Source organism: Octodon degus, unplaced genomic scaffold (assembly GCF_000260255.1).
Source record: "Octodon degus isolate 3935 unplaced genomic scaffold, OctDeg1.0 scaffold00013, whole genome shotgun sequence".
Classification (NCBI taxonomy): Eukaryota; Metazoa; Chordata; class Mammalia; order Rodentia; family Octodontidae; genus Octodon; species Octodon degus.
In genome coordinates this window covers 18,058,616-18,070,017 of record NW_004524589.1, presented here as the reverse complement: position 1 = coordinate 18,070,017, position 11,402 = coordinate 18,058,616, and the positions used below count along the sequence as shown (strand labels likewise).

General features: G+C 34.1%; 1 protein-coding gene across 11 annotated transcripts in view; it reads right to left on the bottom strand.

Annotated features, from left to right (window-relative positions):
* The window catches only part of Rbm26 (RNA binding motif protein 26), a 90,913-nt gene that overhangs the window by 15,207 nt on the left and 64,304 nt on the right, over positions 1-11,402 (bottom strand). For all 11 annotated transcript variants that reach the window (XM_023709604.1, XM_023709601.1, XM_023709600.1 and 8 more), the window contains 3 exons: positions 10,889-10,993; positions 9,313-9,513; positions 6,181-6,267 (listed from right to left, as the gene is read on the bottom strand). In XM_023709604.1, coding sequence (XP_023565372.1) covers positions 6,181-6,267; positions 9,313-9,513; positions 10,889-10,993 — 393 coding nt within the window. The remainder of the gene's footprint in view (positions 1-6,180; positions 6,268-9,312; positions 9,514-10,888; positions 10,994-11,402) is intronic.

Below are 11,402 nucleotides of genomic sequence, written 5' to 3'. Positions count from 1 at the left end.
GCAAAGCATCAGGGACCACGGTTCAATCCCCCAGCACCACATGCCAGCCAGCCCTGCCCCCTGGTGGGCTGAGCTGGCCACACACACACACCACACACACTCATTCTCTCTCTCTCTCTCTCTGTCTCTCTCTCTCTGAAATAAATAAAACAATTAAAAAAAATTAAAAAAAAAAAAAAAACTCTTCAGGGAAACAGTACATTCTACACCTGGAAGAGAAAACGTATAAAGTGAACCAAGAATACCTTTTCATATCAAAAACCAAGGAAATTTTCAAAAACTGATAGGATCCTAAAAAAAAAAAAAAAAATTCAGGAACCAACCAGTTGAGTCTCCTACTGGCTAAACTGGTACAACATGAACATTAGTGATAGAAAGACAAAGATCAATAATCATGAAATGATTAAACTGAAGAGTTCAAACCATGTATCAAGCTATATTAAAACAATATCAAGCTATATTAAAATACAAATTTATCTAGATCTTTAAATAAAAGAACTGTATGAGAAAATCAGAAATCTAAGCTACTACATATACTGAAATGTTTACAGAAAAGATACAATTACTGGGAATAGTGCCAAGATAAGGGGAAAGACTGTAGTGAATGGGATCAAACAAAGTAAGACTGGTCCTAAGTAAAACACTGCTGAAGCTCAATGATGAAAATATAGAATTCTAATTCTTATAATATGAAGGGCTTTAAAAAAAAAAGTCTGTCTTAAGGCTGAACCATTTTATTCATAGGACTGCCTTCAGTCTTATTTACACACATTAATTTGAAGCTTACAATCAAAAGACTTCATGAAAAATCTGACAAACGAAAAAAAAAAAAACAAACCAATGGAAAGTAGTTACAAGATGGGTTCTGTATCTTACATGGAAAATGATTCTAGAAAGAATTTAAAAAGCCATACTGTGCAAAAAGAAATGTATCTCCTGAATTGTCAGGTCATCTAGATTGTGATTCCAAGGGATAACAGTCTTTCACAAATGTGTCAGATAAGAAAATCTGTATACAGAGGTTCTCACAGAACAAATGCTCTGCAATGCAGTCAGGTGAAAACAACCAACAAACAGGTGCTTGGATAGTTACTGTAAATAATCACTAATGTTTAAAAAAAAAAAAGTAAAATCTAACTTGCAGAGTTTACAGAGAATTCTATTTTTTTTAACTTTTGAATTAAAGGTACTTGGCTACCTGTTCATAAGCTTCAGACCTAGATTTCACTTAGTAGTAATGCCTATCATGTAGCAGTACTTAGTAATATAAATTACAGAGCCACTGTGTTTTAATCTAAGTACTATGTCAAAATATGCTATTTTCCTAAATAACAAAACCCAGGGAGGGCTTATGTGGCTCTGATTTTCTTAAAATTTTAATTTTGTTTATAAAAAAAAGACCCAGGGGCCGGGGAGATAGCTCAGTAGAATAGGCGCTTGCCTGGCAAGTACAAGGGCCTGAGCTCAATCACCGGTTCTGAAAAAAAAAAAAAAAAAAAAAGAAAAAAGAAAAATCTAGATAAGGTTCCTATTTCAAAATAGGGTCATTGGTATTATACAGTCCTTACTTACACACACACACACACACACACACACACACACACACAAACATCTCTATGTACTTAACCTGATGTTTTACTGAATTCATTTATGCAGTTATTCTTATAAATTCATCATTAACTTGGCACCTTCAACTTCTGACTGATTTTGCATAATGCTCTATGAACCTAATTGTGCATTTCTAATTTAAGGTTTACGAGTATGAGTCTTAGGATCATTTATTTCATCAAGTCTTCATCCCATTTCACTATTTTATCAATTACTCATTTTTAAAAATAAGTACAATAACTAATAATAAGGTTTACTATGTCTAAGGCACCACATAAATTACATGTTTTAAAAGAGTAAATCCTCACAACTTCTGAGAGTTGAGTAATGGTGTCAAACAGCTGGTAGAACAAGGTTCTTTTGATATTAAAAAAAAAAAAAACTGTACTTTTGAGTTTGAGACTACAGGTTTGATCTTTGGGACTGATTCTTCTAAAGGAACCTCACTGTCCCTGTTTTGAAAAAGAACACAGGTCCTTAAAAGTACATGGAAAACAGAAGAAAAAAAAAACACTAATAATGTGATAAGGCTACTTCTGTAGGAAAAGATTTTTCTCAAAGGAAAGGGGGGCCTCAAGAGAGGCAGGGAGGGATCAGGGAGGAGAGGAATAGGGGATAAAAGCATTAAGATGTGTTATATAAATATATATGTATACCAACTTCACACAAGGAACATAAACACTATGTACTGCAATCATGCACTGAAATAAAAAGGAGACCAAGGGATGAGTGGAATGAGCGCAAATCAAAAAAGTAATTAGCAGCAGGACAGGGTGGGGCACATGAGGCTGAGGCAGGAAGATCTTGCAAGATCGAGACCAGCCTGGGCTACAAAGTGAGCACAAGGTCAGCCTGAACTGCATGGTAAGATCCTGTCTCAGAGAAAAAACAAGGAATTAAGATGTATTATGCACATGTACCAACTACCTACAAGGAATTTACTACAAATGTACTAATATTTTAAAAAGTATCAAAAAAGGAAAAAAAAAAAAAAGGAACAATGTTCTAAACAGAGTCAAACGATAACTTTTAACTGAGAGGTTAAAATGTTTTGGTTTTTTTTATTGCTATCTCTTTAAAATAGTCCCACCTTTTTCCCTAGGGAAAATTTTTCAGTTTGAAGTAATGTGAAAAATATCTCCATTATTCTATTCCTACTTTCATCTTGAAACATGCATCTCTTGGTTAAAAAAAGTAAAAACTCAATCATCTAGAACAGTGGTCTAGAAAACAACAATATTTAGAAATTAACATCAACAAAAAGCTTAATAATTTTCTTCTATAAGGCAGGCCTTGGCCAGGGAGCTCAGTCAGTGGCTTAAGTGCCTGTATGGCAAGCACAAGGTCCAGAGTTTGATGGGGGGGGGGGTGTGTAAAGGCCTTTTATTATGAATTTATGTCCCATGTTTTCAATACTAGAATTTCCTTCATACTATATGGTAATGACGGTATATGTCAATCTGGTTTTTTACACATTTTTCATAAAAACAACACTGATACCCTTTCGTGAAATTAATTTTTAAATTCCTAAACAATTTTCCTTTTTTTTTTGGCAGAACCCGGGATTGAACTCAGACCCTTACTAAGCTATCTCCCCAGCCTCCCTAAACAATTTTGATCCTTCAAATTCAGAAGTTTCAAAACCCCTTCTCTCATTTACATCATTGCTTACATAAAATAAGCTTCAACTTCATTTTCCATTCTTTTCAAAGCAGAATGTTACAAAATGTTATGAAACTTTAGGCTTAAGGAAATGTTAACAATTTTTCTAACTTAATTCCAATGTTTATCATAGCAGTGGTAGTTACTCTTTTCAGCCTAATGAGCTCAAACTAGTGCTCACAAAGGTAACTCATTCAGTTTCATTGTATCACTTACCAACCTTCACAATTCAATGTTAGTCTTTCTTGCATATTCCTAAAGTGGTTTTTTTTCTTCATTCATTTTGGGAAAGATACACAGTGCAGAAAACATTAAAATATACACTAAAAGCCAAATTAGCAAAATCTAACAAAGAAAGAATATATCAACAGGTCTTTCCAAGGGCAAAACTCTAGAAATTATTTAAGAAGATTGCTTTCTTGGGATTTGTTCTAATGGTGTTTGTAAATAGGATATCAAGTCCGCATCTTGTACAGCAATTAACCACTAGGAAGAATGTATGCAATATGTTAATTATTGAAACTGTCCTACCAATTTGGTTTGAAACTGCCTCATTGCTATTTGTTTCCCAATAAAATTATGGGAAAAAATAAAAATTAAAAATAAAATTAAAAAAAAAGAAGATTCCTTTCTCATTCCCCAAACCAGGTACTCAGACAGTAGTACATATACTTTTTAAGTACTCATTAAATCCACAACTTCATAATATTTTAACCATCTATACAATAACAACTAACACTATAATATTACCTCCTACAAAATAGACGGTAAGATCTTTGCTCAAATTTCTCTTCTGTGAGACTGAAAATACTCACTGAAGCCATCACTGAAAAAGAACCTTATTCAAAATGTTGGCTGGGGATATAGCCCAGTGGCCTAAGTGTCTGCCTTTGGCAAGCGCAAGGTCCTCAGTTCCAATCCCCGGAACCACAAAAAAGAAGGAAAAAAAAAAGTACACAATATCATCTTTGGATGAAAATCCTTTTTTCTATGTAGTATGTATATATACAGGTTCATAAGGAAGTTTTGAACTCTCAGCAGAAATAAATTTATTTTTTCACAAAAGCTCTTCATATGAAAAAATTACTCAAAACTAGATCTCATTACTGGAGTACAGTTCAGTGGTAGACCACATGCCTAGCAGGCAGGAGAGGCCCTGGGTTCAACCCCCAATGCCTAAGAAAAACAAAACCCTCTATATTTTAAAAATAAAACTCTATAATCATAAATTACAATTGTAGAAAAGAATCCCCTTGCTAGACATAGAAGTTTATTCTAAATAAAAATTTTTCTGTTAATACAAAAAAAAAAAAAAAAAAAAAAAAATCCCTTATCCACTTCCCAACCTCCACTCCCCAAACTAGGTTATTCCACACCCAACTTGAACAATTTTCTGAGTATCATTAGACCTATTACAATGAATCCTTTGAGAACAATATTAACTTCTACCAATAAGCCCTTAACAACTGTGCTGGGAGGAATATTCACTACCCAAGGGATACACTAATTTAAGTTTTCTCTTTCTTTCTTTTTTCTTTTTTTTTTTTTTTTTGTTTTTGAGACAAGGTTTTGCCAAGCAGTTCTGTCTGACCTTAAACTCACTATATAGCCCAGGTTGGCCTAGGACTCTCAGCAATCCTCCTGCTTCAGCCTCCAAAATGCTGGTATTATAGTTGTGTGGCACTATGCCCAGCAATTTAGGTTTTTCAGACCATATTTAGATCCCATCAATTTAAAACCTTCTGAATACCATCTTTTTTTCTTTTTCTTTTTTTTTTTTTTTTTTTGGTGGAACTGGGGATTGAACTCAGGCCCTTACACTTGCCAGGGAAGTGCTTATTCTACTGAGCTATCTCCCCAGCCCCTGAATATCATCTTATTACTCTGTTTACATGTTATCCAGAAAATTAGTCCATGGAATAATGGCATGATCAAAATCTTTATACTATGTTACCCACCCACCCAAGGCTTTTGTAAGAAAAAGGTCCTATGAATCCCCCACACTTTTCCCCCCCTTAAATCAATCTTTTAAACTCAAATGAAAGACAAGATGCAGATACTTCCAGTCAGTCTTTGCAAAGACAATTCAAGATACAACAACCTAAAAAACTAGAGTACTCTAAAAGCTTAAGCTATACTTTATATCTTGAGCAAATAATGGTAATGATGTATTTGGGAGGCTATGCTGAGCTGGTGACACTTCTTCAGAATCTAAGCCTCTTGGGGCCTGGAAGCAGCACATGAAGAAATAGGAAGAGTGGACAACAAGATTTTATTCTCCCTACAATCTATCTTAACCCTTACCACTTTAGTACTATGCCAAGTAGAATTATTTTCAGGTGCAGTTGAAAAAAAAGAGTAACAGGAAGGAAGATGGTCCTAATTCCTGTAAAAAAAAGAAAAGAAAGAAAAAAAAAAAAAGAATATCTGACATCTCCAGACAATACAATTTGACATTCAACTTGGTGACTAACTACATATATATTCTAATGAATACCACATTCCATGTCTAACTGGATTAATAAGACATTCTTTGTGGGAATGAATTAAAATATTCTACCTCTTGTGAAGATGTAGTTTATTCAGTACATTTTAAAATTCAGTTATATGGGCTGGTGAGATGGCTCAGTGGTCTAAAGCACCTACTTAGAACAAGCTTAGCAAAGCACAGGGACGGTGGTTCAATCCCCCAGCACCACATGCCAGCCAGCCCCGCCCCCTAGTGGGCTGAGCTGGCCACACCCACACAGACACACACACACACAAATAAAATTAAAAAATAAAATACAAACTTAAAAAAAGACATTAAAAAAAACCCAAAAACAAAACAAAAAAATAAATAAAATAAAATTCAGTTATATGAAAACTTAGTATTAATCATCTTAATTTTTGACAGATTTTAATACTTACTGTTTCTGCTTCTGCTCTTGTCTTGAAAGTAATTACTGCATGAAGTGATGAGTCATCAATCTGATAATCTTCAATTTCACCATATTGCTTTAAATATGAAAAAGTATTTACTCCAAATAAGTATTTCGAAACATACAGAAATCTCAAAGGCAATTAAATACTTGTAAGTATAACCCATAACATGTAACAATTTTTACAGGTTTCCAGAGAAAGAATGGTAAATAACTCATTTTAATACTTAATACGATTAGATCATCTAAAGGATGGTCTTATCTTCTAATCTTACTTCAAATTACACACTTTCCCAAATTAGTGAAATTGAAGTACTCTTTATCAATGGTCAAATCTGAGCTTCTTTACTGACTTTTCATTCCTCCAGTATTACTCCAGTCCCAAGACAAGCTAAATTGTTTCTTAAGCAGCATCCTGAATCTTTAAAGAAATTCTCTGAATTTTTCAAATCATTTTCAATATGTAAGGTGGGAATGGTTTCAGAGAATTTCAGTCATTTTCTCAAAGGAATAAATTACCAAGATGACAGCCTACGCTTCCTGATTCAAAAGTGTAACATTCTAGCTGGCCATGCTTTGATTTGCTATATACTCTGTCATAACATATACTCTTGTAAGACATTTAAAAGCTGAACATGTAAGAGTAAATAAAATATGAAAGGTACAAAAAAAAAAAAAAAAAGAGAAAAAAAAAAGCTAAACACATTATACTTTTTCCTTGAGTACCTGGAATTGAACTCAAGACTTTGCACTTGCCACTGAGCTATATACATCCCTAGCCCCTATGCCGGTTTTCGATTATTGGGTTTTTCCATCATGTATAGGAAGATTTTTCTACAACAGCAACTTATATCACATCAATTGTATATACACTAGTCCTTTATTAATACATTCTATTGAAAACTAAAATTATCTCATTAAAAATTCTACAGAAAAGTTCTGCAGAGTACAGTAGAGAGAGACTCTAGAGCCACTCACACCCGTCACTAGTAGTTAACAGTGTGAACTTGCACAAGTTACCTAGTCTCTTCATGTTTCATTTTCCTCATATTGAGAATGGGCATAATAAAGGTACCTATGTCATGGAGTGGTCCAAACAAAACCTAAGAACACTGAGTTAAGTTAAAGAGTTAAGGCGCTCAGAGTAACAACTGCTATAAAGTATGTGCTTTATAAATTTTAGCTGTAAGTTTTATCACTATTACTAGCCCAATGAATAAAACTAGCATTATGGTAATCACAATTTGTAACAGTCAATAGACCTTTAATAATGTCAGTTTTTTCTTCCTCTAATCTTTCCTGTGTTCAAATCATTGGCTGAGCTAGAGAAGTTAAACTTTAAACTTGAATTTTATTTTAAGATGTGTGATTTTCAAATGTGCACTACCACTGTCAACTCTTCAGTAGAGCTCAAATTTCAAGTGGATGGAAAAATGTCCATTGAGAGGCTCTGCATATTTCTCAAAGCAAAGCCATCTTCGTCTCACCAAAACACAACCATAACAAACTCACCTTGTTTGTTCAGATATTTTAGTAGAGTCACTGCTAGTTTCCTGATTTGCTGTGTAACTACATGCAAGACACTTAAGTTATCTGGATCGCCTTTCCTTTGTGAAAGGTGTGGAGTAAGATACACAGCAGGGAAGAGTTGGGCTAGATTACTCCAAGTTCCTTTCTAGTTCTCTGATTTTTTTCTTTATCCCTTTGTTTCCATCATCCTCATTCTTAAATATTACTCATTTTAGTTATTTCTTAAACAAAAACCATTTCTTTTAATACCATCCTTATGTTCTGACAAAATATCTGTTAAATGCTGTAAGCCTGGACTAGGACTCTCAAACACTGAAATCTAACTTTTCAAAAGGTTAAATCATTTGTATACCTATCTACAAGTTTACTTTTCTTGCTGGGGAGATGGCTCAGCAGCATAAGCACCTGCCTGGAATGTGCAAGGTCCTGAATTCGATCCCCAGTACCGCAAAAGAAAAAAGAAAAAAACCCACTTTTTTTCCACAATCTAAAGTCCAGTTTTAGTACCTGCTTAAAACTTTCCTCCTCTCTTTTTATTCCATCATGTCAATGTTAAAGATGCTTATCTAAGTTGCTAAAAATTTTATATTTAATAAAATGAAATTCATTACTGCTTATGGTTTACTTTAATGGGTCTGTGTTAAATCAATACATATAAAAGCTTTCACAGTAGAAAGAACCATTTGCTTCATACCTTCTGAGTAATTACTGTAAAGCTGAGGATAAAACTGATGCTTAGTTACTAACCTTTGGGATATCACTAAGAACACAACATTTACGATGGAAAAGGATTAAGGTGGCTTAAATCTTTTCCATCCTGCACATGAAACCTAAAAAATCCAAGTTCAATTTAAACTATGAATCATAAGACTCCTTCAGGTATATCTTTTACTTTTAGAGAGGTTCTTTTTAATTACAACCTTTCATTGACCAAGACAACCTTAAGATATCAAAATACATCATTTCAAAATACATCATTTCTGGTGAGATGGATCATGAAAATCCATTTAAAAAAAAATTTTTTTTTTATGTATTTGATACAGGGCCTCACCACACAGCTAAAACTCATAGTGATTCTCCTGTTTTCAGCCTCCCCAGCACTGGGATTTTAGGCATGAACCATCATGCCTAGTCTTGGTGGCTGGCTCAGCACACCTGGGGGTGGGGTTGGTGTGGCTGATGGTATCAGGGATCAAACCCCAGTCCCTGCACTTGCTTAAGCAGGCACTCAGTCTGCTGAGCTATCTTGCCAGCCCACTTTAGTTTCTCTTAAATATTCTGGATAGCTTATGTAATATGTAAAAGTTAACAAAACTGAATTACTGGCTGGCCTTCTCTTAAACAGTAAGGATTAAATCATTCATTTCACAATATTTAAAGACCTCAGTATAAGAATTATACGATTTCTTCTAGGTAATTAAAAAAATTGTACAGTTTTAATTTATAGTTTTTCAAAAGATTATTATGGACAATCAAACCCTTTGCTTAGCTCAGTGAGTTTAAATTAGGCAAGTTTTCATAATTCCTCTTTATACAAATTATCTCCAGTGATGATTATCACTATCTGTTTTGTTGGACAGTAAAAAAGTACCGCAAAATGAGGAAGAATATCTTCTCTATCACTCTCTGTAAATGCAGAAATCTCCAATGCTCTAGGACGGTGATCAACCATAACATGACCAAGCACACTTCGCCCTCGGCCTCGCCCTCGGCCTCGGCCATGGGCTGCACCTCGACCTCTTGAATGAATTCCTCTACCCCGTCCAGATGAAAGAATCCCCCTTTTAGCAGCCTAGAAGAGATCAGACACACAGTTTTAAAAAATATGGTAATTAAAATTGAGTGTCTTTTATCTGAAATATCTAGAACCATAGTGGAAATGGCAACATTTGTACAATATTTGCATAGACTGCACCAGTAGAGCATCCCTAATCCAAAAATTCAAAATTTTGAGGTTTCAGATTTTGGAGTATTTTTGATTTCACTAACTTATCCTAAAAATGAGAATTCCTGTGGTAAGCGAGCATCCACTAGAAAATACTGCATGATTTCGTGCACTGACTGTGAAACACAAACTACTATAACAGGAAAATAGAAATTCTCATTTAGTATTTAGCTATATAATAATAGGAAGAAAAACATGACTAATAATAAATTTTAATTATACCATCATCTAATTATAGGCCAGAATTTTTAAACGATATTTTGTTTTTTATGTCAATAGTGACATGGAATCCCCCAGAATGGGAGAACATAAATTTCTGTATTAACATAAGACACACTTGAAATTTTCTATCTTAGGTGAGGCACATACACAACTGTTTCCAAAGAATACAAACAAATGTAAGTTTAGGACAATATCCTAAGCTGCTTCTGACTCTCCGACAAGATATGGCCTTAAGACAAGTTGAATACCTAAAGCAATAAGAATTTGCTTATTATAAAGCAACAGTTTTTTAATACCTGTATTATAGTACTCAACAGATTTCTACTGTATTTGAAAAACCAATTTGAAGAATGTATTATAATCAAGTTAGGTAAAAAATACACAAAAACTTTATTGTATCAGTGAATAAAGACATGTCCCTAATGTATAAATGCCATTAATGTGTGTTTCAAAAGGTAATTCTAACTTTAAATATCTTTCTGCTAAATACTAAAAATTTTCATGTCATATTATAAACACCAATTTTGTTAAGCATTTCTCATATAAATAAGCAGTAACTGAATTATAAGAAAATAGTTTATTTTCTTTTACTGCACCTGCAGCACCATCTATAGGCAAAACTTAAGTAAGCACACTTTTCAAAACAGTTTTATCCCCTGGAAGTCTGCTCTTCAGAGCAATTCAATTTAAGCCTATAAATGTGAAGTGTCTCCATAAGAGTACCTGAAAAGCCTTTAATAGGTTTCAGTTGTAGAAAGAAAAACCACAAAGGAAAGAAAAAAATTCACTATAAATGGAGGAACTTGAATGTATAGTTAGAACTACTACTCCTCATTAAGATTTTTCTCTAGAAATTGTGAAAAGAAAAACTGTCAACCTCTTCCCTCTCTCCAACGTCAACAATTCTCAACATGAACAAAGGAGAAACATTTTTAAGTTGACCACTACAGCTACATCTACTTGTTTTTAAGTGTCTGGGAATAGATGTGATAAAACATACTTCCAGCTGCAATTCTGTATACTTTCTCCTAAGTTCAGTGACTTCTTCTCCAGCCTGCATTTTCTTATATAAATCCAATTCTGTGTCAAGTAATTCTTTCTGCATCTAGAAAAATAGTAATTAATATTTTAGGAAACAATATCCTACATTATAATAATTTTTTCCTGAAAAAGAAAATTCTGAATTTATCATTTTCTACATTTCTATTTAGTCCATGTTATGGTTTGTGTCTAGATAGCCCCCCAAAGCCTCATGTGCTCACAGGGCTTTTGTTAGACATGGTTGAATCTAGAGTTTGTGGATGATTCATACTGCAATGCTGGCATTAAGGCTGCTGGGATTAAGGGTGATTGCTGTATCAGTTCACTGACTGGACTGGCACAGCAGTCTGGATAAAGATAGAAGGGGCAGAAATAGACTTGTATTCTTATTGCTTTTGCTGTCATCCACCGCCATGAACTCTCATCCTTCTACCCTGCTTTGGAGCCAGCCAATTACAGACTAAACCCTCTAC